This window comes from Vanrija pseudolonga, chromosome 1 (genome assembly GCF_020906515.1).
Source record: "Vanrija pseudolonga chromosome 1, complete sequence".
Lineage (NCBI taxonomy): Eukaryota > Fungi > Basidiomycota > Tremellomycetes > Trichosporonales > Trichosporonaceae > Vanrija > Vanrija pseudolonga.
In genome coordinates, this window is record NC_085849.1 from 969326 (window position 1) to 993148 (window position 23823).

Below are 23823 nucleotides of genomic sequence, written 5' to 3' on the forward strand. Positions count from 1 at the left end.
GTGTTGCATGCATATGGTACATTGGGGTGTGGTGAGGTCTACTTTTTGCGCGAGGAAGGTGGTGGGCGGCGCTTCTTGAACATGGAGGAAGGGGCGGCTGGTTCGGCGGCCGGCTCTGCAGACGCGGGGACAGCGGCAGCGGCCTCTGCCCCGGGCTTGACGTCGGGCTTGGAGTCGGCAAGCTGCGCTGCGTCCGCAGGCTTGGCCTCGTCCTCGGCCTTGGGCTCTGGCGCTGCGTCTGGTGCGTCTGGCTTGTCCTCCTTCGACTCGGACTCGCCCTCGGCCCGAGCCGCCGCCGCACCACTACTCCCGGCTCCGAGCTCGAGCTTTCCACTCCACGCCGAGCGGTCGAGCGCAGCGCCAGGCGCCACGGGGGCCGCGGCTGGTGCCGGCGTGGGTTTGGCCTCAGCCGGATTGTCCCCCGCCGAGCCCTTGCTCTTCAACTTGAGCCCGCTCAGCGCCGCCTTGGGGTCCCAGTCGTCGTCGTCCCACACGTCGCGGACGGGGCGCTTATCCCGGTGCGAGAACTTGAAGCTGTCCGGGTCGTCCTCGTCGACGACCTCCGCCTCGTCCGCCTTGCGCTTGAGCTCGGGCAGCCCGTCGGCGCCGTACACGACTTTCGGCTCCACGACCTCCTCCCACGCGCCGACGGCCGTCCCGCGCCCGCGCACCATCTGCTCGATCTCGTAGCTGCTCAGCTGGGTCTCCTCGTCGTCGAAGCCCAGCTGCGCGGCGCTAGAGTAGTTGGCAAACTTGTCGCCTGAGGGCGCTGTGCGTGTGCGCGAGGACGATGCGATCGCGACGCGCCGCGGGGCCGGCGCGGGCGCGGACATGCCTTTGTCCTTTGCGTGGGCCGACTTTGCTGCCTGCGGGTGTGAGTGGGGAGTTGGTGGGTCAGTGGCGCCACTCACCGCCTCGATCCGCGCATACTCCTGCGCCTCGATCTCCTTGTCCCGCTTGGCCCGCTCGCCGCCCTTGTACAGGTCGCGGATGAAGCGCTCCTTGTTGCCCTGATGCTTGAGGCCGCTCTCGTGCAGCCGCTTCGACGGCGCGTCATCGCGGATGAAGATCGAGCAGTACTTGCACCAGTACTGCTTTTTGGATACCCAGTATCTGGGGGAGGTGTTAGCGACGCCGAGGGAGGAAAGGGGCACGACCTACTCTGACATGTTGCTGGGTGTGTGATGTGCAAGTTATCAACAGGAAGTCGCTGCTCATCTCGACTTTGTGTCTTCTGGTGGCCACAACAGGTTCAGTACATGGGGGTATCATTTACGCAGTGGCGAAACCCGGGGTCTCCGCACACAGCACTCGCATGACATGACGAGGCGAGCAGGTCCAGTTGAGATGCAACTGTCACTCTCACCTCACTCCAAGCAACATGGTGAGCAGCACAGTGCGAGGAATGCTAACATACATAGCACGGAGTCAAGCGCACAAAAGTGTCCCCCGAGGCCGCCGAGGCCAAGCGCCTCAAGGAGCTCACCAAGATCCAGGCGTACACCGCGCTCGAGGAGGACGTGCTGGCGAGGGTGGGTGATGTCCTGAGTTACTTGACCCACCTGACACGGTCCAGAAAAAGGCCAACGACTACTCCCCCGAGGCACTGAAGCAGACAACGGCCCTCCTCGACCTCAACCCCGAGTTCTACACCATCTGGAACTACCGGCGCAACATCCTGTCGCGTGGGCTGATCCCCAAGTCGTGAGTTGGCTGTTCATGACACAGCTGACGACACCAGCACGCCAGAAGAGGTCGTGGCCCTCCTCACTGCCGACCTCCGCCTCACGATGGCGTACATGAAGGTCCACCCCAAGGTGTACTGGATCTGGACGCACCGGAAGTGGTGTCTCGAGAACGTGCCGCAAGGCCCTGATGACACGGAGGGCTGGCGCGAGGAGTTTTGGCGGACAGAGCTGGCTGTGGTCGAGAAGATCTTGAGCGTGGACGCGCGAAACTGTGGGTACCACATTTTTGAACAAGCTAACCCACGCCACAGTCCATGCGTGGAGCTACCGCCGCTACGTCGTCGGCTCTCTTCCTGCGTCCTTCACGCCGCCGCGCACGCCGGCCGACGAGCTCAAGTACACGACCAAGAAGATCGAGGCCAACTTCTCCAACTTCTCCGCATGGCACCACCGCACCAAGCTGCTCGGCAAGGAGTGGGCCGCACTGCCAGCCGACAAGGTCGCGGCGCAGAAGGACAAGGGTTCGTGGGTATATGAGATTTGGCTGACGATGGCGCAGAGTTCGAGCTCGTGACACAGGCGCTGTGGACCGACCCGGGAGACCAGAGCGGGTGGCTCTACCACCGCTGGCTGGTCGGCACGGCGCCGACCGTGCTCGTGCTCACGCGCGAGGTGGACAACATCCGCGAGCTGAACGAGGCCGAGCCCGATTCCAAGTGTACGTCGGCGTGGTCAAATGGTCCGCTGACGGCAGGGTGCATGAACGCCCTCGCGCACAACCTCCTCCTCCTTGCTGGGTTGTCGAGCGAGGCTGAAGCAAAGGCACTACGCACGGAGGCTAAGAGCTTGCTGGAACGCCTGGAGGTCATTGACGAGGACAGGAAGGAGCGCTACCGCGAACTTGGTGGGTAGCCCGTTCGTCACACACTGACCCTCGCAGCAGGCAAACAGTAGCATGCTTCGCACTCCATAACAGCACTATGCACCTATTGTATGTACACTACACCCAGATATTAGTCCTACTCCTACCTACTCCTCTACGACAGGCTTCTCAAACAGGCCCCGCCCAAACGCGCCAGCGACGACACCGAACCCGTCGTCCGAGTCGCGCACCTCGCTGATAAAGAGGTCGTGACGGTCGGCCAGGCGCGTCTGGTTTCGGCGGATCTCGCGCACAGTCGCGTGCTGCTGCGAGCAAAGGATGCACTCGGGGTCCGAGTCGGACAGGCAGCGCTGGTGGTAGCTGTGCTTGCACATGAAGTGCACCGCAGGGAGTGTCAGCTGGCCGTTGCAGGCCGCACACTGCGTGACCTGGAACACCTCCGGCTGGCTCGTGCTGGTCAGTGAGCCAATCTGCTTCTCCTTGGCGGCCGTCTCTGTGCGGTATGACTCGACTAGGGCCTTATCCTGGGAATAACGTCAGCACACGGCTCAAAGCACTGTTGTTCGGCCACACTCACGGCCTCAATCTCCTCGCCGGTCTCCTCAATCTTGGCCCGCAGCCAGTCCTTGACCGTGCCGACGCTCGCCACGCCGTTTCTGCTAAGCAGCTGCACGACGGCCAAAGGCGGCATGATGCGCTCGGCATCGATCGTCTCCAAGATATCTGGGAGCTTGTCCTGGTGTCGGGATAAGAGCGCAGACGAGCTTGTAAGGTATCTCAGTACCAGGGGATAGAGGCTTGGGTTGCCCTCGCCGTAGAGATCAAGGTAGCGAAGAACCTCGTCTGACGGCGCCGGGCCGGCCGAACCATTCGATGCCGCATCGCCTTCAGGCGAAGCCTTGTCCTTCTCCATCCAGTATCGGAGTACGTCCTCGTACATTCCCATGGACTCCCAGAGGCCGACGAGGCCGTCCGTGAACCCTGCCATGGAACAGAGAACGAGCGCGTGCATGGCGTCGTAGGGGATGGTCGAGCTGCTCGCGAGCAGTGACAGAGCCTTTGCGCGCGCCGTGGCGGCAATGGTCGAGTCCTCTGACTTGGTCGATGCGAGATACAACTCCAAAAGTGTGTTCCACACTGCACGCTGATCGGCCAGAGCTTCGCTAAGAGCTGCCGCTGCATCTGTATCCCGATGAGGAACCGGACCACTGCGCGCAGGCGGGGTGGAGTCGACCTTCTGGTTCCAGAGAAGAAGAGCGACGTCCTCCAGATAGTGCACGAAGAGGTCGTGGTGGTCGACGAAGTGGGCGAAGAACTGTCGTGGAGAGGGCGGAATGTACGACACGCCGTCTTCCTCGGCCGGGCTCTCCACCACGGGCGACTGGTGGCCGTTGGGGGCTGCTGATGCCCCGTTGGCATCTCCAGCAGGGACTGGTGCATCCCCTGGCTGGGTCGCCGCAGGAGACTGGCCGCCACCGAGCAGACGGTTGACGCCCAGATATGACAATACCGCCGGCCCAGATCCATTGACCGTCTTGTTCCCCGTGCCGTGGACCTGAGAGTGAGTCACCTTTTTGCCGAGGTTGCCACTGCAGAGGTCGATTAGAAGGTCGGTTGTCGCCTCTGGCTCATGCTGGAGCAGGCTTCGACCGTATCGCAGTAGGTTCTTCTCGCACTGGGGAGGGATTAGTCAGGAACAGAGCCACATACTCACGGCCTCCGGACCCAATGACCGCAGATACTTCAAAGCATCCTTGTACTCCTCGGCATCCTCAATCTGAATCCGCAGATACTCCTCGTGACGGCCGTACTTCTTCGCCAAGTACGTCGCATGCTCGAAGAAGCTGGCCTGGCGACAGACTCGAATCGCAGTATCCAAGTCGAAGGGGAGCACCTCTTTACTGCCACCTGCCTGCGTGCGCCTGGCTTCAGTCTTGATGAAGGTGTCCAGGCGAGCCTTGTCAGACGTCTTGGTGTAGCAGTTCAACAACAGTGTCGTGTGGTCGGGATTTGCCAAGCCACGAGAATGAAGCTCTTGCAGGTAGGTCGTGAGGTTGTCTATTCTTTGGGCATCCAGGAACTGCGGGGTGTCAGTTACGCCAACGTGTGACACTAACCTTTCGGATAACATAGCTGGGCTGGAGGAACCCAAGCGTCTTGATAAACTGGTCCATGGCAGCGTCAAAGTCCCCCTTGCCGTAGAGATAATCACCGTAGAGCTTGTGGACCTGAGCCAACTCGGCATCGTCAACTCCCTGGGACTTGGCCAAGCTGAGCGCCAAAGTGTACAGGTTGCGCTTGTACATCGCCTCGAGCTTGGACGCCGTCGAGTTCTCCTCGAGCTTGGACAGCTGGCCATTGCCTTCCAAAACAAAGATGCTGTTCCACTGGTTGAACAGGACCTTTACGCCGTTGCGGAAGATGCCAGTGTAGGCAATCAGCTTGCTATTAAGGTCGAAGATCGTGATCTTGGCAATATCCGCGGATCCGTTGTCACCGGGGGTCCGCGTGACACGCCGCGCTGCTGAGGAGCCAGATGGGGGCGAGATGATGATCAGGTTGTGCTTGAAGACTGAAATGAACGACTTTGAGCCTTCGTAGGCATAGCATGCGCCACGGCCCTCGGGGCTGTACAGGTAGATTGCATCGTCCCGGGCGACGATGAGCTCGCTCCTGCTTCCGTCCATCACGGAGCAGCCGAGGCCTGCTCCTGTCTCGTCCAAGACACGCGTCTCGCCGCCCTTGGCAGAAACCGGAGCTGTGAGAACGCGGTTGGTGGTGACAATGAAGAGCGCAGATGCCGTTGATGCCGTTGGTGATCCTCCCCCTGCCGCTCCTGTCTCTTCTCGGAATCCCAGGCCAGTGACCGCCTCCGGGTTCCGGTCGTTGGGTTCAAGGACCACACGTGCTTTGGGGAGAGATGTCAGAGCCGTTGGCGAGGCTGTGATGGATTGAAGGAGGTGGCGGAACAGAAGCACAGTGCCGTCTCCAAGACCAACGGCCAGATGAGAAAGGTTTGACGTCAAAGCGACAGCCGATACCTCGGAGGTGTCAGCATGACAAACTGCGATGTCGTAGCGGCGACTCACTGGATGAGGTCTTCCCGACGCATGCTGGATCTTGGCATTGCGCACCAAGATTGGAACCCAGGCTGGACCACCACCCGCCTTCTTCTTCTCATCGCGGGTCAAATCCCAGACCTTCAAGGTAGGCTGGCGGCTCCCTTCCTCCTCACCCACGGCCAACAGAAGTCCGCCAGCTTCGACGACAGCCGTTGCGCGTCCGCTGCCCTCCCATGCTGTGAATGTCCGCTCCGGTGCGAAGTGTCGATCCAGGATGGTGATCGTGTTGCCCGAAGCAACAATGATCGCTGGGGCAAGTGGTGAGGCTGGCGATGTCGGTGTGATGAGGATGGGAGGGGTGAGGTCACGAAGTGTCCGTGGGCTCTGTCCGAGGTCTTCAATGTCCTTGACTGACTCCAGATCGAAGAAATTAAACTGACGCCATTGCAGTGCCGAGACCGTTTCTGGGCCTCTTGAAGGACCTGCCATGGCGCAAAGTGTGACTCAAGAATGTGTAAAGAGGAGAGTGACAAGTGGTTGATCTCTGTGCAGTGCATTGATTGATGGGTCGGCTCACCGGCAACAACGTCACTGCGCGCGCCCAATCACAAATGTGGGAGGGTGAAACAAGGTTGCCACTGCACACGCGCCATGGTGATCGAGGTGGAGGCATCCACCCCCCCCCCCCCTGGCGTCGCGCGTCACCAAAAGAACACCGCTTGGCCCGGGGCGATCTCTGCGTCGACTTTATCTCGTCTCCATCTCCACTTGCAGCACGCCAGAGGATGGGGGCACAGGACGATGACGATGACAAGAGGAAGACCCTGGGCGTCCGGCCAGGCTCAAAACCCCGACCAACTGTACGTCCATCATACTGCCAACTTGAGGACTGACCCCTCCACCTCAGCTCATCATCGCGCCGCATTTGACCTATGAGCCTCCAGAAGGGGACTTTAGCGCTCCACCATCACCTCGATCGCCAGAAAAGGCATCTCATTTGAAGGCCCCCCAGCGTGCTGGAACCCGCAATGTCAGCAACAACAGCGCAGCAAGCTCGAGCCAGCCCTTGAAGCAACGTCTTCGTCGAGGAACTCTGGCAGGGCGCAAGGGCCAAGGCCTCACGAACACCAAAGGACAGTTTGAGACTCAGCAACTGCTCCAGGATCGAATTGAAAAGCTCGAGAACCGCGCCAAGGTCCCCGACCTTCTCGACCAGGCAGCTGGGAACGCAAGGCGGAGTGCCGTCCGAGCCAAGGTCAAGGGCAGGTCCCGGCTCAGCGTTGCGGCGTCTTCGTCTGCGCCACATCGTGCCGATACAGCAAACGGCGCAGGTCCCTCATTCGCGCCAACAGAGATCTCAAGCGAAGACCTCGACCGGTTAACATGGACCATTGAGGACGGCCAGGACGACATCGACCATACCTACGAGCTGCTCGAGCAAGTGCGAGACCTCCTCGTCTTGGGAGAAAAGCAGGGTATGGACCTGTTCGGGTCATCACATTTGGAGGCTGCAGAGGCTGCCAGAAACAAGGCCCGGGGAAGGCGCAAGACTGGGAGATTCTCGACCTCTCCGTTAGTTCAGAAACTCGCGGACAATCTGGGCGACGACCCTGTCAGGAGCAGTGTCGACTCCTTCGTCTCCGGTCCTGATCTCTTGTCACGCTTGCAAGCTCTCATCAAGCAGCTCCTTAGCGTTGACTGCATTCACGTCGTGCAACGGTTCCGCCTCTACCGCCCCCCATACGCACTCCAAGCCATGTGCTTGGACATTGCGGCTCTGCTGTATCACAAGGGCACCTTGGACATCAAGCTGTCAATGATGTCGGCGGCTATCGACAGCATTTACGCAATGGACGAAGCTGTGACGGAACGAGTCTGTGTATGGCTCGAGGGCCGACTGGCCGAGCTCCTCGACATGCTTGCAGACGAGCGTGGCCACCTCGATGGTCGCCAGCAATCAGTTGACTTCAGCGGTGAGTGTGCCACGGACTTCAATTCTCTAACGCATACATAGATCCCTTCATTGGATCTGCCCAAGTGTCTCCAGATGTTCCTACCTTTGCGTTCTCTGCGGAGCCCGCGGATATGGACGCTCCAGCGAAGAAGCAGGGCTGGATGAGGTGGTCTCCGACCGCGCCAACACACAACACCGGGCCGACGCCACTCTCTCGCCGCGACGTCACTGGCGTGTTGTCCACACATGCGACTTCTGGCATCTCGATCACCGCCCTTCAAATCGCCGAGCTTGTCCCTCGTATCCTCGTGGCAATCACGTCGACAGTCGACCTCACAACGGCCAAGCTGACGACGCTTTATCGATGCCACAGGATGCTGTCATTGATCCTCACTGCCAAACCCGACGCCGCTCTGGACCTGTTGGAGATCGTCGCACACGGTCCTTCGGTCACGAGAAGACGAGCAGTCGACCTCCTAGCCACATTTTTCCCTCAATCGATGGGTCATAATGTCATTGCCCGTCGGCCGGCCATCTCCACATACATCGCCCACCAAGCCAAATGGGAGACGGGTCAAGATCGTGTGCTAGGGGAAGACGACATGACTGGCCATTGTTACATCCCTTGGAGGTCGACTGATCCATCAGAGACACTCTGCACCTATTGTAATCAGGAGGTCGACGGCTTCTGCGTCCGCTGCGTGGAGTGCCAAGGAGTAAAGCACTTGAACTGCTTGCGCATAAAGCAGGAGGAGATGTTCGAATATGACGTCCTCCATATGGGTGGCCAACAGACGGTCCGAAGCGGCGTGATGGTCCGATTCAGCAAGTGTGTCCCTCGCTTGGACGAGCTCGTCCTGGGAGGTGGCCCGACACGAAACACAGTCCAGGCTACACGACGAAACGTTGGCGGCCATCGTTTGTACCTGGTCAACCTGTTCACATTGACGCTCTGTGGAGAGTGCCGTGAACCACTGTGGGGTGCTTCCTCGCAAGCGTACGCCTGCATGGGGTCGTGCCAGCGCTTCTACCATCGCAATTGCGCTCAAGTCATGCACGAGAGGGGGAATGTTACCTGCCGATCTGGACATGAAGTATACATCAACCCAGCTTCCGTTGACCGCCGACGCGACCCATTCACGACCTCTTCAGACGACGTACTGGATTCGTTCCAGCGTTCCAAGGCCCAGCTCTTCCACGACCCCGACCAACTCGCGAATCTATCCTACGATGAGGTGGTTCTGCTGTTCAACAACCTCTGGGCGCAGGCACAAATCTACAGGAATGGTGTGCAGGCCGGTGCGATCCGGTTCAATAATGACGTTGAGGAGGCTCTCAAGGCGGACCTCGTCGGCTTTGAGAAAATCATCTCTGCGTATGAGGAACAACTGTCGTCCAACCGCCACACCCCTTCAGAAGCACTGGCAGACTTCTCTGGAGTCACAGGTGTGAACCTGGAAGCAAGACACGACCTCCTGTGGCAGCCCAACTATTTGCGCTACTGTGCAGCGGTGACACGAGCGCCACCTGATCCGGAGGAGGCTCATTCTTCATTCGCTTCCAGTGGCGGCCTCTTGACAGTCACCGGAACCCCTCTCACGGCCAGTCCTGAGACCGAGGCACCGCCAGTTTCCTACGAGTCAATCGACATGGCCTCCATGAGGGAGAGTTTGGCTACGGATCTCAGTGTTGGTGACGAGCTGGCCGCCTCGATTCTGGTGGAGCAAATGCGTAACTTTGGTCTCGTCGGCATTCCAAAGTGCCTCTACTTTGGAGTAAAGGACGTTCAAGATAACACGCTTCAAGTGACATTCCCCCTCCCTCTCCTCATGGACTCGTCGCCGACGGTAGAGCTGCTCGTTCTTGTTATCGAGACGCTGTTGGAAGAGATCGATCTGTCCGCCAACGAGCAAGCTCTCAGTCTGCTTGTCAACAGGGCTTGGCCCAATACCATGTGCTCAGCTTATGCTCTGGAGCGTCTCGGAGGAGCAGTCATGTCGTGGATTATGGCGCAGGTGAGTGTTTCCATACGCTACCGGGCCAAACTTACGCCCCCAGGACGACGTGCTGCACCACATTGTGAAGAACTATGCTAGCAAGCGGAAAAGGTTGCCCGGTGTAAGGTCTACAAAGAGCACCACAGTCCAGTCGTACAAGGAGGATCGCATCGCATTGCTCCACCGCTATGCGTACCCGTGGCTCAAAGCACTCCATGACCAGGACACCGCTCATTACGCCAGCTTGGCATACGAGCGCAGTAAAGCCATTGATAATCGTTACGAGGTTATCGAGTTGATGAAGGGTGAAAAGGTAGGGCCACATGGATTGTCGCAGCCGCTGACGCATGTCAGGGTGCCTCTCAAGTGGCTGAGATTGCATTGGAACGGCTCACAGCGCTTGGCGACGCCAACGTGCTGTTTTCGTCATCACTGGACCTCCTCACTGCGTGGCTGGAAGATCTGGGCGCTCTTATCAACAAGGTAGGCAATAGGTTTCGGCTGGTCACTGACAACCACCAGGACGTTATATACAAGTCGCTTCCACGTCTATTACGACATGGAAGTGAGCTGTCCAGAGACACCGCAGGACTGTGGGAGCTCTCGCAAGTCACCAGCGACGAAGGCCCAGATGGTTTCCAGCGAGTGGCACGCTGGATCCGAGTTCTTGCGTTCTCCGGTGTGGAAGTACCTTGGCCCATCATTGAAGGGATGGTGGACGCGGTGTCGCCCCAAACCAGCACCCAAGCAAAGTACGACTTGGTGTCTGCAATCAACGCCAACATCACCGAAGCTCAACCGAAACGTCTGGCGGACATTTGCAACAACTTCTTCAATGTTGTGGTTGCGGGCATTGAACGTCGACCGCCCCTCCCTGCGTCCGTCAGCCCCCCACCAGCGTCTGAAACCGAGGTGGAGATTGTTCGAATGGGCCTTCTGGCTATCCTGAGAGCATATCACACCCCAGCCGAAGCTATCGCGACCACGCCGATCCAGCCAACGAAGGACGCACCTGCGTCGGCTCACCATACCTTTCAGAAGAAGCGACGGCCGACTGTCACGACAACGGCGAGAGTGCCCCTCCAAGCTGAAACGGTATTAGCAGCGGCAGGGCTGCTCCGGCGACGAGAGTACCCAGCAGAAATGTTCCTCGACTTTCTTTGGTTGCTCATGGTCAAATCTCAAGGTGCTGAGAATGTGGACGGCTTCTTCTACATGATTTGCCCAAACCTCTACGAACTCATCTGGCCGCTGTACGACCGACCGGTCGACACACGCAGTCGTGGACGCCTATTCCTGCGTTTACTGACGATCCACCCGGGTCCCATGCAAACCCGGGTGGCTCTGGAAGTCAGCAAGACAGGACGTGCGCAAATCCGCGAGAGGCTTTTGACCTTCGTGCTGGGGCTTGCCGACGAGAACATTACGTCCGGGTCAACAGGATGGCGAGCCGCGGCAGTAGAGCTCATTCTACTTTTCTTCAGCCGCTCCCTCAACCACACCAACCCTCTGCCAGACAACCTGTCCATTTGGAGCGCCTTTCTCCCCTCGCAATTGACTGCGATATCGGCCTGTTTTGAAGAGTACCTCAGCACTTGTACGGATGAACAGCGCCTCAACTTGCTCGTAAGGCTGCAGGAGCTTCAGCCGGCTCTGCCAACCTGGCCCAGTGAGTCCTCCGTTGGTGCCACAGCTAACACCTCAGTGATCAAATGGCAAACTATCGAGCAGCTGTTGATCGAGCAAACCGACACCATTCGACAACTGGAGCGCGCGGACTCTGACAACAGCATGGCGGCGCTGCGAGATGCCCGTGTTACCCGCGCCAGCCTTCTCTCCCTCGGCCTCAACATGTTGTCGGCGGGAGTAGCTTGTGACTGGATGTCGCTGCAGCGATTCCAACAGCATGTGGCTGCTGCCTGTGCTCTTCCATGGCCGGCAGACTCTGAGACGATCACCGGGATTATCCTTCCTGCCTTGAAGCAGAACCTAGACGCCACTGCTCGTATTCCGATCAACGCGAATCAAACAACTGCAAGGCAACCAAAGACAATCCTCATCGGATCTCTCTTCGTTTCTGTGGTCACCGAGTTTGCAACTGAACTGAAGAAGTACGACTTCTTGACGCAGCGTTATATTCTTGATATTCTTCTGGTCGTCTTTTTCAAGGTAGGTAAACACCAAATCTCGTCACTGACGCCCAGCACAATGTCATGCCCGTTGAGCTGCCTGCTCTCAACGCACTCCAGAAGGTTGCGATCTACGCTGCTGACGCCGACTGCATCGACAACAAGTTGCTCGCTCTACGGGTTCTGCAAACGGCGCAGTCACACATGGCCACCGATAGGTTCTCTAGAGTGCTGCCCCAACTGTTCGTCTACGTCTCCGATATCATGATCAGGGAGGCACACGCACAGGGTGACCCTCTTGTCATTGACCTGTGCCGCGGCTTCCTTCACGAGTCTCTAGCGGACTTTGGAAGGGCAGGCCTCTTCCTGCAAGTCCTTCTTACCGACGGTCAACTGGGTGATAGCTCGAGGTCACCAGACGCCATTGGCCGGGCTCTCCGTATCGCTGGAGGCGGTAAGAAGGCTTCGATTGAGAACCACCAAAACTCTTGGCTGGAGCAATTGCTTGTGGACCTGTGAGTTGGCTTAAAGGTCATGACGCTGACTGTTCAGTCCAGGTATCTTGCGTTGGAACCGCGCAAACATCGCGAGACTGTTGCAGTCGCTCAGCCGCCTTGCTGCGACACTGGAGGACAAGCTTACCGAGGACGGCGCGACTGGTATGATTGGAGCCGCGAACATCTTGCTGAGACTTCAGAATTCGGAGCGTTCATTGCGCGGCTGGGCAAGACGGTGGCAGAATGGGACAACCCAGCAGCATTCGACCCCAACCCCGTGTTGCAGACGTGCAGCGCGATCCTCCAGCTGACCCCAAGTTCCTACTCAAGCGTGAGTTATTGTCAGCGTGTGAAGAACCCGCTAACTCCGCCACAGACGCTTCTTCACCAGGTATCCACCTTCCTCCACCTGGCGTTGAGCCGATTCTCTGTATCCTTGGACCCAATCAAGGCGCTTATTCCCGTCTCTATTGACATCTCGTCGTATCACCGCACGGAGAACACGGTGACGACTGTCCTGTTTGAGCTTGCGGGCGAAGCCATATCCGGCCTCGCCGTCATGCCAGAAACATTGCACACCCTCTTGACGGTAAGCTGGGTCCTTTGACTGCTTAGCTGACAACTAGTTCCTCACGACCATGAGCGACGACAGGGTGGCCGGCAGGGCAAACCTCCGGAAAGAGCTCCTCCGCATCCTGGTTGAAGCGTCGCCTGGATGTGAAGCGATTCTGGTGCGCTCGCACCCCACAACCAACCTCCTGCGAGGGCGTCAAAACGCCGAACAAGCGATGAAGTTGTTCAACGCGGCGGCGCAGGTCATCGTACGGGCTGAGCTGGAATCGCCAGGCAACATTGGTCTCGTTCTCAGGGGCATCCAGACACAAGCCTCCATCGTTCAGATGGACGTCTTCACCCACGTCCTGTATGCCTCCCTGAACGTATCGCTCAAGGCGGCCCGCGAGAATCTCATCTCGCTGTATCCGATTCTGGCACGCGCCGCGGCCCTCAGTCTGTTCGCTACTGCCGACCTTCTGCAAGTGAACAACCCGTACGACAGCTACGGCGCGCAGCTCGCCTCGTCCGTGTTTATCGTGTGCCGCCTCGCAACGCTAGCAGTGCACGATATCCAGGACGGTGTCGTGGTGGACGAGCATGCTGGGGCCGACCGGGCACTCGCGGCCTTTTGGCGCCGCCTCTGGCCAGACTGGGAGCGCCTGCTCGCGCTCTCGCTTGCACCGACCTGCGCCAACACCTCCCTCCGGTCCGTTGCCCACTCCGTCCTCCTCGACATTGTCATCTTTGTCGGGCAGGCACAGCCGTCGCTGCTCATCGAGCCCGCCACGCTCATTGGCAGCGGGCTCAAGATGCTCGAGGAGTGGTACCCGCGATCAAACACCACGGCCCCGGCCAAGCTCGGCCGTGCACTCTCAGCGCTGGACTCGGCCGCACTGCGCGGCCACGCTGCTGGCCTGACCCAGCCAACATCATCGCCAGCCTCCACGCGCCGTGAGACCATCAAGCAGATATGGAACGACATGGTCGCAACTGAGCGTCTCCTCTCCATGCCCACCGGCGACGAATAACGAAAAACACAACAACAAACGAAACCGCACGAAACTTTGCATGATGCATACAGGTGGAGAGACAATGAGCTATAGATGTGAGAAGTTGTATGGGATGAAATGCAGCCTAGTTCTTTCCCTTTGAGTGCCTGGGCTTCTTGGACGGCCGTCCCTCGCCGTTCTCCTTGCGCTTCTCCTTCTTTGCGGGAGCAGCAGCAGGAGCCACAGCGGCGTCCTTGACGCTGACAGTCGTGGAGAGCCTAGAGCGCATCTCTGGCGCGGCGGACGCGATGGCCTCGACCTGCTTCTCGGCCTGGGAGAAGTCGGCGCCCTGGTCAATCGCAAACTCGGCCATGTCGAGGGTGCTCAGGAGCTCGCGCTGGGCCGCGCGGGCGCGCTGCTTCTCCTCACTCGCGGCCTCGGCGACGTCCTCCTCCACCGTCGTGGCAGCGGGCGCGAACGTGGGGCCAGAGGTCGGCGCCTCGGTCGGCAGGTCGGCGCCAACGGCCGCCTTCTGGATGTCCTCCAGGTGCCGGGTGGCACGGCGAACCAGCTTGCCAAAGAGCGCGAGCACCTGGTGGGCCGGGGCGCCGAGCTCGGTCTCGAGCGTCTCGAGCGACTTGCGCTGCAGGCCGAGAGCGAGCATGATGGCCTGCTGCGCCGCACTGATGCTGAACTCGGGGCCGAGACGGCGGGAGAAGTAGAGCGCTGCCAGCGTGGGCACCAGGTCGAGGATGACGTGGTAGTCGACCATGCTGTCGGCGTACGAGTCGAGACGCTTCATGTCAAAGGGCGAGATGAGGGCGCTCAGCTCGTCGCCAGTCACAGTCTTCGTCTCCTCGGCCTTGCGGCTGGCCGCGTCGATGACGCTGAGGGCCGTCTCGGAGCGGAACTTCTTGAAGCAGTCGTACGAAAGCAGGTTCATGAAGCGGTGGCGGAAGTCCTGGGCAAAGGCGCTCAGCCAGCCCTCGGACTGGGCGACGTTGCTGAGCAGGGAGCGGAGCATGACGAACGTGTGCTCGCCCGTGAGCTCGTTCTCCTTCTGGCTTGCGTAGAGAGGGACGTAGCCGGCCTTCTTCCAGAAGCGGAGGAGCTCGGGAGTAAGACCGAACGAAACACCAAGGTAGTCGAGGTTCTCAGGCTTGCGCTCCGAGAGGCGCTGGAGAAGTGGAGGCATGCGCGCGACGTCACGGACACCAATAGTCTCCGTGGCGAGCGAACCGCCAGACGATGCCTTGGCATTGTCGGTGAAGGTCGCCTCCTCGGTGACCTCGTCGAGGTTGGTGAGCTCGCCGCTGTAGAACGAGTTGAGGGCCTCGAGGGCACGAGCACCGTAACCCATCTGTATTGTCAGTTGTGTCGTGCTAGGGGTGGTTAACAACTTACCCTGGCGTAGTCGGGGTGAGTGGCGATGCGAACGACACGGGCACCGGAGAGCATTGCAAAGTCGTTGTCCTGGAACTGCTGCGAGATGACCCAAGGGATCATGTCGCCGGCACTCTTGGTACCTGAGTGGCTGAGCTCCTTGAGGATCGCCTCGCGCGAGATGTTGCCTTCCAAGGCGACCTGGAGGACGACGAGAGGGTCGGGGAGGGTGCTGTCGTCCTCTTTCAAGGGAGGAAGGAGGACGAAGAGGTGGTGAGCAGGAGCATCGGAGAGCATCTGCAGGTCGTTGGGCGAGTTCTTGTAGTGGCTGGCAACGTAGAGACCCATCATGCGCTGGAGGAACACCTCCGAGGCTGGGTGGTACGAGAACAGCGTGTCGCGGTTGACGTAGTACAGCTCGCAGGTCGATGGGTGGGGGCAGCCCTGGGTGACCTTGGAGACGACCGTGGCGTCCAGGCAGAGGAGGTGGTTGAGCCACTTCTCGACCTCGTCACCGGGGGCGTAACGGATAGGCTCCTCAAGCTTGATCTCACGAAGGGATCGCACCAAACCGGCACCGGCCTTGCCTGCAGCTCCCTGCTTCGACGAACCGCTGGGGCCAGCCGAGGTCTCCGCCTTGGAGACCGACGGCCGTGTCTGCTCTCGCAGCTGCTGAATGAGCTTGATGGAGAGCGAACGGCCAGTACCCTCGTAACCGTTGATCGTGGACGCCATAAAGACGAGGTAGGGGCCGATGAGCTTGCGGACCAGGGGAAGGGGGATGGCGGCCGCCTCGTCAATGATGACAAGCTCGGCCTGGCCCAGAACGTGAGCGTCCTCGGGGGCAATGTACTGGATCGTCTGACGGTGGCCACGGAAGATGTTCACGCGGACGATCGCCTTCTTGAACTCGGGGTTTGTGCTCTGCACAATGTCGTAGTCGACGTGCTCCTCGTAACCGAGGGCATCGAGGCCCTTGAAGATGAACTCGAACAGGGTCTTGAGGTTCTCGGGGTCAGGCGAGGTGACGAAGATGTTGGAGTAATCGTGGGCAACAGCTGCGCTGATGGCGAGGCCGAGAGCGGCCGACTTTCCGCGACCACGTCCAGCGGTCAGGGTGACGGTCGAGGAGAGCGTCTTCTCGGAGATGGCGTCGACAAAGGTGAGGAGGGCCTTGGCCTGGGGAGTGTCAGTCGCTGTTCGACAAACGCAATACTCAGCAACCCACCTGGTCAACAGTCTTGGACAGCTTGGCAAGAGGTCCGACAATGTCGACACCGTCCATGCTCTCCTTCATGTCCTTGAGCTCCTCGGCCTTGCGCTTGCGGCCACGGTCGTCGTCGGAGTCCTTGATAAGGGCAATGTCCTTGCCCTTGCTGAGGGGAAGGACGTTGAGTTCGTCATCGAGGACGAGACAGTCGGGGTTTGATCCGAGCGAGAGGATGAAACGCTCGTTGAAACGGGGCTGCACGAACTGGTGCGCGTCGGTGCGGAAACGGTTGTGGACATCCTGGATGTCAGCTTTGACTCGTAACACTAGCTTACCATGGCCATCGAGTACAGCTGCTTCAAGCTCGACATGGTCTTGAGGAGGAGGACGACAATACCACCACCCTCGACCGTCTCGATGGTCCTCGCCAACAGGTTCGGTGTGATGGCCTCGTAGTCCTGGAGCACGAGCATGCCAAAGGTCTGACCGAGGATCTTGGCCGAGTCCTTGTAGTAGCTGGCGGCGTCAGCTCTAACCACTGCGGAGATAAGCTGAACACTCACGCATAGCGGATGTCAGTGACAGTGATGAAGAGCTCGAAGGGGTCCTGGTCGTTGGCCTCGCGGATACCGCGCTTGATATCGCGCTTGATCTTGGCCTCGCGCTTCTTACGGTGGCTGTAGGGTCAGCTCAACCCCGCCACTCTAGCCAGCTGACGCACGTAGTGAAGCCCAGCTCCTTCTTGTAGCACCAAAGGACGTTGGGGCGCGACGACACGCGGGCCTGGGACAGGAGGAAGTGCAAGTTCACCACCTGTGTTGTTAGTGGAGGTGCCACGGGAGAGTCTGATCACCTCACCTGGTCACGGCCGCGGTCGCCGACGAGCACGAAGAACGAGCGGTGGTTGGACCGGACGCCATTGTTGATGAGCGCGGGGATGCGCGGGTCGAGCTGCTTCCTCATCGTGGGTAGCTAGCACCTTTGTGAGATGGAGCAAGTTGACACTCTCCTGGACCGTGAGATGCAGCCCAAAAGTGGAGGCAGCCAGCAGAGTTGCAGAAATCTCTCTCGCTACCACGTGGCTTTCATGCCCGGATTAATGTGTGGAAATGCCGATAAAAATAATATGGCGCGAGGGACCCCAGAGTCGGGTGGGATTGGTATTAAAGGCCCACTGGTCGAATGTTGCAACCACTCATCCCCCCTCGAAACAAGTGCACACTCGCCACTCGCACCCAGCACTACCGCCCCACACCACACCACCAGCGCAACTGAACGTACCCGGTGCACTACGCCACCGCAACCTACCCGCTGGACCAGGCGCAGCTGCTCTGCCCCGTAAACACTGGCAAAGATGTACGTGTGGGAGCGTTGGCTGGTGGTGTGGAACCTTGTCCACTGCCACCACGGCAAGCCTTGTCGTACAGCGCTGACACTCGCATAGGTCCAACAAGATTGTCGTGTGTATCTGTGCCGCTCGGTGCTGGTGACCTTGCTAACGTGTTGATCCTTCGCTACACCACGCTCAATCAACCTCCTTTACCGTGCCTCCAATTACATTGCTCGTGATTTGTCCGACGGCGTCCCACCCACAGCCCCAGATCTACAGAGCCATCATTGACGATGTCATGGCCAACGTCGCGGTCGACTTTGAGGAGTACGGCATGGACGAGGACCTGCTCCCATTACTGCAGCAGGTGCGCGCGCTCTGGCACTCTTATCTTATCAGGTGGTGCGGTGGGCTGACTCAGCAGAAATGGGAGAGCAAGCTCCTCGAGACGCGCGTAGCCGAGTTTGCGCGCGCGCCCGGTGCGCCCGAGACTGGCAACGGCGATGCGTCTGCTGGTGCTGGTGCGAGCAGGCCGCCTGCCGCTGCAGCCCCCGCTGCTGCGGAGAAGCAGCCCGAGGCGGTGGTCAAAAACGAGCCCGATGACGTGCTGCGCATCCGTGGTGGTGCGGTGAGTTTGCTGCGCTGTAGTCCGAGACCAGAGCTGACTTGCCAGGCGGACGAGCACCACCCCGTGCCATTGCCAGAACCGCGCGTCGAGCCCAACGCCGCCGGCCTGCTCCCCGGCGACGAGATCATCGACTCGGACCTCGACGACAGCGACGACGAGCTGCGCGACGACGACGAGGGTGAGGACGGCGACGGCGAGATTGACATCGTCTTCTGCGTGTACGACAAGGTACAGCGCGTCAAGAACAAGTGGAAGACGGTCTTCAAGGACGGCATGGTGCACATCAATGGCCGCGACTACCTGTTCGCCAAGTGCCAGGGGTGAGTGGGGCTGCTGCGCTGGTTGGTTGGTGGACTGGTGCTGACCATTCGCAGCGAGTTTGAGTGGTAGACTGGCTCCACAATACACATGATAAAACTCGCTGTAGACAATCCTTCTCCTCTGGTGACACCACCCTCCTCCACCCCCCTCAACCCCCACAACACCCTCCCAGCCCCACATTGAATCACCAAAAGACAACACCCTCCACACCCTCACATCCTTCCTGACCATCCAAGACGTGTACCAGTAGAACTTCATGCATTAAGCGTCAATCGCAATGTCAGGGCGGGAGGAGCTTTGCCCGCAAACCCCAACCCACGGTAGAGATAAGCCCAAGCCCAACTCTTAAATCTGCCGACTCGCACCCCCGGTCCCTTCTCCGAATACCAACCACCTGGACATGTTTACGTTTTCTGCATAAGCTTCCTTCTGACCGTTACGATTATAAACAGTCGTCAAGTAACTCCGTGTATATAGGTTGTGTCGTGTGCTTCGTTGTCTACATAGTCGTCATGTCTGGAATTATAGGGGTATCGGGTGGTGTGAATGAATAGAGCCATGCGTTTAGATGCCTCCGGTCCACTTCTCGTCTGGTGGGGAGCGAGAGACCTCGATCTTGGCCTTGACGTCCTCGACCGCATACTCAGTCGACGCGGGGATGCCCTGGTCGTTCAGGCGCTCGGCTTCAGAGTTTCCAATGCCAAGAGGGTCGTTGGCGATCCAGACGACAGGCTGGGGCTTCCACATGGCCGGGTTGTCAAAGTCGTGAATGATACCGTCATCGCCAGCAGTCTCGGGGTCGTCAACGTCGTTGGACGTGACAGTGAGCTTCTCCGAGAGCTGGTTGAGGTTGGTCTGGCTTGAGCTCTTGCCGTTGGCAGAGCGGCCGAAGATGATGGTCTGCCTCTTGAAGCCAATGTGGTCGATCCACGCCTGGGTGATGGCAGTGACCACGCCCATGAAAACGAGAATGGCACCACCAGCCAGGCCGATCTTGGAGCGCTTGCCGTTGGCGTCCGTGGTGAGGAAGAAAAGTCCAGCCAAGCAGATCTCGGTGAGGTAGAGGGACACAAAGACGGTGCGCATGGCCTTGATGTAGTACAGGCCGCCGGTCTCGAGGTAGCCGGGCTGGTCGGCAGTCCAGATAAGCAGGTACTTGTACGCAGCGTAGAGGATGATCATGGTGACGAGGCCCAGGGCGGTGATGAGGGGCTGGATAACCGAGTAGACAATCGTCACGCAAACGACCAGGCAGTACACTGGCTGGGCGGTAGACCAGAGGGTGGATCCCAGGGAGAAGGTCTGGCCAAACACCTTGCGAGGAGTGTTGCCAGCAAGGAAGCCGCGGAGCTGGTACATGACGAACGGCACGACACGGGCCAGAGACTGGGCAGCGCCGGACCAAGTCACAACCATGATCCAGGTGAGGAAGAAGGTCGAAGCACCTGGGAGCTTGGTGGCAAGGATGCTGCAGATCTCCGTGACGGACAGTTTACCCTTGAGCAGGTCACCAAGAGAGCCGATGATGCCACCCGAAAGTGTCATGATAAGGAAAGAGTGGATGACCTGGAAGAGCCAGTAGCGGGTGAAAAGCTTGAGCTCGACCTCGCTCTTGCGGATCTCTCCCTGCAACTTGATCCAGATGCGGAGGACGATGGGGAGGAGCATCATGAGGACAGCGAGCAAAACCGGAGGAAGGATACCCTTGATGATACCGAGAGGCACACTGCACAATATGTTAGACCACGGCCAGCACGCCATGAACACCGGTACTCACCCAGGAATGTCCTTGCAGATCCAAGCGAGCCACTTAACATCCTTACAGAGAGCGTCAAGGTTGGAAATGGTACCGACAAAGGCCACAGGGATGGCCCAGATGATGATGAGACCAATAGTGAGCGACCAAGAGACAATAGTACGGGCGAGGCGCTGCCAGAAACCAATGTTGGTGTTGGACCAGATAACGTCCTCGGGCTGGACGTTGATGCTCGCCTTGACCCTGTTGAACGACTTGTTGGACTTGGGGCCGAGGCGGGCAAAGTTAAGGGCGTCGTCCTGAGTAGCGAAGCGAACGAAGGAGACATCGCCCTCCTTGTAGTCGTCCTTGGCGCGGAGCTCCTGGAGCTGGTCGTCCTGGGTGTGAATGTACTCGGGGAGATCATCGAGGGCAATCTTGGACTTGAGGAACCCGGGCCTCCACTTGGGCTGCTTCTTGGGAGCAAGGTACTTGTCGAGCAGCTTGGCACCAGCACGGTCGGTGTCAAGTGTGCCTGTGACCGTGTCAGCCCATCGGCCGTGCACGCCTGACGGTCATCACTCACCCTTCTTCTCAGGGGTCTTGCCCTTGCGCTCGTTCTTCAGAGCCTTGCTAATGGCCGAACCAATGGTGCCCTCGAGGCCGTAGATGGCCTTCTCGCGCTTGTTCCAAACTTTCTCCACATCGCCGACCTTCTTGCCAACCCAAACGTCCGTGACACCACCCCCGAGCTTGGGGCCAGCGGCAGTGGGGCTGTCAACCGTGACACCGCTCGGACGGGGGTAGTTGGCATCCGTGCTAGCGGCAACACCAGAAGCAATCTCCTTGATGCTGTCCTCATTGTTCATGCCATTGGGGACGTTGATGAGAGCGATGGTGCGGCTCTTGAGCTGAGCACGGATCTTGGGCGAACGGAGCCAGGTCTCACGGACGCTCAGGTAGTGGTTGTACTCGTGCACAAGCAGGTAGAGAGTATAGGCTGTCGACATGAGCTCGGACCGCATTGACGATCCCGCGGAACTCACAGATGAAGATAACCGCGGCAACAATGTGAGCAATGTTGCGAAGCTGCGCAGATTGAGGCACGTTGCCCATCGTCATCTTCTCGACACCAGTCTTGCCGTTGTTGGGCTTAACAACACTACGAGGATGTCAGTAGAGCACGTGTGATGGAGACCACCATCACTCACGCGATAGGGACAAGAACACCAATCGCGAGGATGACCAAGGGGGCCAACAGATAGATGCCGAAGACCTTGATGTAGCGAACGAAAAAGTAGGCATCAGGGCCGTTGAGCTCGAGAACCTCAAAGTCATCGAGGCTGAAGACTCGCCTCCACCAGCTAACGGGGTTGGGTGGCAGAGATTCGGGTCGCTCATCTGCGAGCTTGATGTCTGTGGTGCGCGGCTGGAAGACGGTGACGAGCTTCTTGCTACCGTGGAAGATCAACCAGAAAAGCAAACAGGCGCCAACCATAATGGCGGCTGAGACGAGAGCCGCCGTGAAGGTGCCGGTAGACGCCGCATTGGCCTGGTCCGAAAGAGACTGCTGGGCCATGGTAGCGGTTGATGAGGTGTCGACCGGGGAGAAGAAGGAAAAGTTGTCGAGTTTGTCGACCTGTGGAACCAAGTGTCAATGGCTGCAGCTAGGTAAATGGGGGATGGAGAGAGGATGCGAGTGGCAAGGGCCAAAAGGATAGGGGGTAGCTCGGGTTGGATGTTCACGCGCGCGCCACTGGTGCTTCTGCTGCCAGCCTGGGTGTGCGTGCAGGTTGAAGGAAAAAGCCAAGCGAATGTCGATCTTCTTGGGTCCGACGCGTGCACCGTGCAGCAGGCGTGATGGGCGAGGTACAATGAGATTGCAGGGGTACGAGCAGAGCGGGTTGGACGCGAGCAAGGGAGGGAGGGCACGCACGAGGGGCGTGACACTTACAGAGAGGAACCGTTACACCGCCCTCGACAGGTTTGTTGGGAGACGAGGAGTGCGTGTGATGTGCGTCGTCGTCGTCGTTGTCTTGTTTGGCTTTTTGGACAAACAGAGGGGTGAGTATTTTACAAGCAAGAAAGGAGGGAAGGAGGGAGGGGAAGGGTGAGACCGAGTAGTGTCTAAGTAGGGGGGGAGTCGCCACTGCGGTGGGCTGGCTGGCTGCGAGTACGGTCACTCTGGTTGACGACCAACCGACCATTGAGTTTTAAAGTCAGTCTCCTCGTCGCTCTCCCTCTGCTGTCGCCCCCTGTCTCTGGCCTGGGCGTTTGGGCGCCGGGGTGGCGTCTGGTTGCTTTGGGTGGGGATTGGTTGTTGTTGGCGGCCATTTCGACTGAAGCAGCAGCGCTATACTAGATACGGTGCCTGGAAAGGGAAGGAGGGGGGGACTGCATCTATTTAGCCTCTCGATCAACGACAGAGAAAGGGGTTTCAGAGCCAAGCGACAAGCAGGCCAGAGGCAGGCCGACCACGGCATGACAGCAGAGGGGGTACCGCCAGGGACGACGAGCCATAATCATTTGGTCAGAGGCAGGCATGGAAGGAGAGGCATGCCACGGCAGGTCACGAGTGGGAGGTGGAGAGGGGAATGCGACGACAACAGACCAGGGCAGGCAGGAGACGGACACAACCTGTTGGTGCCCTTTTGGCCATTGCTCTGCCCTTGCCAGAGCCCTGATCTGCGTCACATGTAACAGACACCCAGCGGCGCAAGGCCCAAAGAGCCACTCAAGTTGTACCCGACGCCAGTCCTAAATCTGCCCATTGCACCCAAAGCTTTGAGCTTGAAATATCCACCACTGCTCTGCACTTCAGGATACTGGCACCAAACAAACCATCGACGCCAACCCGCCCGAACCCTGCATCAAGACCAGTCCACCGTCCCTCTCGCCCCTCCCCCTGACGTCACACTCGCTAGGCCCAATCACCACGGCTCCGTCGACGTAATTACTTTTTGCATCAACAAGGACACAAAAGCACAGCCGCAGCGCGCGTGCGCGACATTCTCGAGGCCTCTGTCTCGGTGAATAACTGGTCTTCCTCTTCTGTCGTCTAAAATGACGCGTGTGGCTCCCATTCCCCTAGCACCACTCTTCCTCCCTCGGATGACGGTGTTTATGGGTATCATGATGCCGAGGTACCGACAGGAATGGTACCAGGGGGTGGAGCAGCATTGGAGCAGCAACAGAGAGACAGGATGCAAATGCCCGAGCACATTGAGAGAAAGCCAAGACGACGGGGGCCTGCCTGCGGTTCTTGTGCTCCATCACCCCGGAAGTCGTTCGGGTCGGGGCAAGGACTGAAACGGGCCAAGAAGCTTGGGTGGTGACGAAGTCCGTCCGACTGTGTGCGTGCACAGGTGTGCAGTGTGAGTGCGCAGTGTGTGCGAGGTCCAGCGGAGGCGGATTTGGTTCCTGGGCAACAAGGTAACCTTTGTCGGGAGTCGGTCTGCGCAC

At 59.1% G+C, this 23823-nt stretch overlaps 7 protein-coding genes across 7 annotated transcripts; 3 read left to right on the forward strand and 4 right to left on the reverse strand.

Annotated features, from left to right (window-relative positions):
• Positions 1–4: 4 nt before the first annotated feature.
• ZOP1 (Zinc finger protein ZOP1) lies at positions 5–1184 on the reverse strand. Its single transcript, XM_062766823.1, has 3 exons — positions 1162–1184; positions 912–1113; positions 5–866 (listed from the first exon to the last, which is right to left on the reverse strand). The coding sequence occupies exons 1-3, from the start codon at positions 1167–1169 to the stop codon at positions 39–41; spliced, it is 1038 nt and encodes a 345-aa protein (XP_062622807.1). The 5' UTR covers positions 1170–1184; the 3' UTR covers positions 5–38.
• A 197-nt stretch (positions 1185–1381) lies between these two features.
• Positions 1382–2642, forward strand: bet4 (Geranylgeranyl transferase type-2 subunit alpha; the record flags this gene model as incomplete). Its single annotated transcript, XM_062766824.1, has 8 exons — positions 1382–1384; positions 1422–1532; positions 1577–1704; positions 1742–1959; positions 2000–2209; positions 2248–2406; positions 2443–2592; positions 2629–2642. The coding sequence occupies 8 exons, from the start codon at positions 1382–1384 to the stop codon at positions 2640–2642; spliced, it is 993 nt and encodes a 330-aa protein (XP_062622808.1).
• Positions 2400–6167, reverse strand: Vps11 (Vacuolar protein sorting-associated protein 11). The gene is made up of 6 exons (XM_062766825.1): positions 5661–6167; positions 4689–5612; positions 4286–4651; positions 3149–4246; positions 2629–3095; positions 2400–2592 (listed from the first exon to the last, which is right to left on the reverse strand). The coding sequence occupies exons 1-5, from the start codon at positions 6120–6122 to the stop codon at positions 2718–2720; spliced, it is 3228 nt and encodes a 1075-aa protein (XP_062622809.1). The 5' UTR covers positions 6123–6167; the 3' UTR covers positions 2400–2592; positions 2629–2717.
• Positions 6168–6413: 246 nt separating this feature from the next.
• On the forward strand, positions 6414–13793 carry LOC62_01G000396 (uncharacterized protein; the record flags this gene model as incomplete). The annotated part of the gene is made up of 12 exons (XM_062766826.1): positions 6414–6493; positions 6541–7606; positions 7648–9602; positions 9646–9897; positions 9939–10067; positions 10107–11253; positions 11290–11753; positions 11789–12228; positions 12266–12372; positions 12411–12541; positions 12587–12799; positions 12837–13793. The coding sequence occupies exons 1-12, from the start codon at positions 6419–6421 to the stop codon at positions 13791–13793; spliced, it is 6936 nt and encodes a 2311-aa protein (XP_062622810.1). The 5' UTR covers positions 6414–6418.
• A 27-nt stretch (positions 13794–13820) lies between these two features.
• Positions 13821–17337, reverse strand: KRE33 (RNA cytidine acetyltransferase). The gene is made up of 7 exons (XM_062766827.1): positions 17206–17337; positions 17069–17160; positions 16911–17024; positions 16683–16863; positions 16366–16647; positions 15159–16316; positions 13821–15114 (listed from the first exon to the last, which is right to left on the reverse strand). Exons 1-7 carry the CDS (start codon positions 17308–17310, stop codon positions 13900–13902), a joined length of 3147 nt encoding a protein of 1048 aa, XP_062622811.1. The 5' UTR covers positions 17311–17337; the 3' UTR covers positions 13821–13899.
• Positions 17338–17554: 217 nt separating this feature from the next.
• Positions 17555–18904, forward strand: toa1 (Transcription initiation factor IIA large subunit). Its single transcript, XM_062766828.1, has 6 exons — positions 17555–17703; positions 17792–17807; positions 17949–18044; positions 18102–18305; positions 18351–18625; positions 18680–18904. Coding segments are annotated over exons 1-6 (609 nt in total). The 5' UTR covers positions 17555–17701; the 3' UTR covers positions 18696–18904.
• A 119-nt stretch (positions 18905–19023) lies between these two features.
• On the reverse strand, positions 19024–22533 carry RSN1. The gene is made up of 6 exons (XM_062766829.1): positions 22316–22533; positions 21573–22000; positions 21408–21523; positions 20948–21361; positions 20404–20896; positions 19024–20352 (listed from the first exon to the last, which is right to left on the reverse strand). Exons 2-6 carry the CDS (start codon positions 21938–21940, stop codon positions 19191–19193), a joined length of 2553 nt encoding a protein of 850 aa, XP_062622813.1. The 5' UTR covers positions 21941–22000; positions 22316–22533; the 3' UTR covers positions 19024–19190.
• Positions 22534–23823: the final 1290 nt, after the last annotated feature.

Coding starts and splice junctions, on each gene's coding strand:
- Vps11 (XM_062766825.1), bottom strand. CDS start 6,122: ATGGCAGGTCCTTCAAGAGGCCCAGAAACGGTCTCGGCACTGCAATGG. Junction 5,613..5,660: donor CGTCGGGAAGACCTCATCCA/GTGAGTCGCCGC, acceptor GACACCTCCGAG/GTATCGGCTGTCGCTTTGAC. Junction 4,247..4,285: donor GGTCATTGGGTCCGGAGGCC/GTGAGTATGTGG, acceptor ATCCCTCCCCAG/TGCGAGAAGAACCTACTGCG.
- ZOP1 (XM_062766823.1), bottom strand. Junction 867..911: donor AGTATGCGCGGATCGAGGCG/GTGAGTGGCGCC, acceptor TCACACCCGCAG/GCAGCAAAGTCGGCCCACGC.
- toa1 (XM_062766828.1), top strand. Junction 18,045..18,101: donor TGCTCCCATTACTGCAGCAG/GTGCGCGCGCTC, acceptor CTGACTCAGCAG/AAATGGGAGAGCAAGCTCCT. Junction 18,306..18,350: donor TGCGCATCCGTGGTGGTGCG/GTGAGTTTGCTG, acceptor CTGACTTGCCAG/GCGGACGAGCACCACCCCGT.
- KRE33 (XM_062766827.1), bottom strand. CDS start 17,310: ATGAGGAAGCAGCTCGACCCGCGCATCCCCGCGCTCATCAACAATGGC. Junction 17,161..17,205: donor GCGACCGCGGCCGTGACCAG/GTGAGGTGATCA, acceptor CTAACAACACAG/GTGGTGAACTTGCACTTCCT. Junction 16,648..16,682: donor AGCTGTACTCGATGGCCATG/GTAAGCTAGTGT, acceptor GCTGACATCCAG/GATGTCCACAACCGTTTCCG.
- RSN1 (XM_062766829.1), bottom strand. CDS start 21,940: ATGGCCCAGCAGTCTCTTTCGGACCAGGCCAATGCGGCGTCTACCGGC. Junction 21,524..21,572: donor GGTGTTCTTGTCCCTATCGC/GTGAGTGATGGT, acceptor ACATCCTCGTAG/TGTTGTTAAGCCCAACAACG. Junction 21,362..21,407: donor TGCCGCGGTTATCTTCATCT/GTGAGTTCCGCG, acceptor TCATGTCGACAG/CCTATACTCTCTACCTGCTT.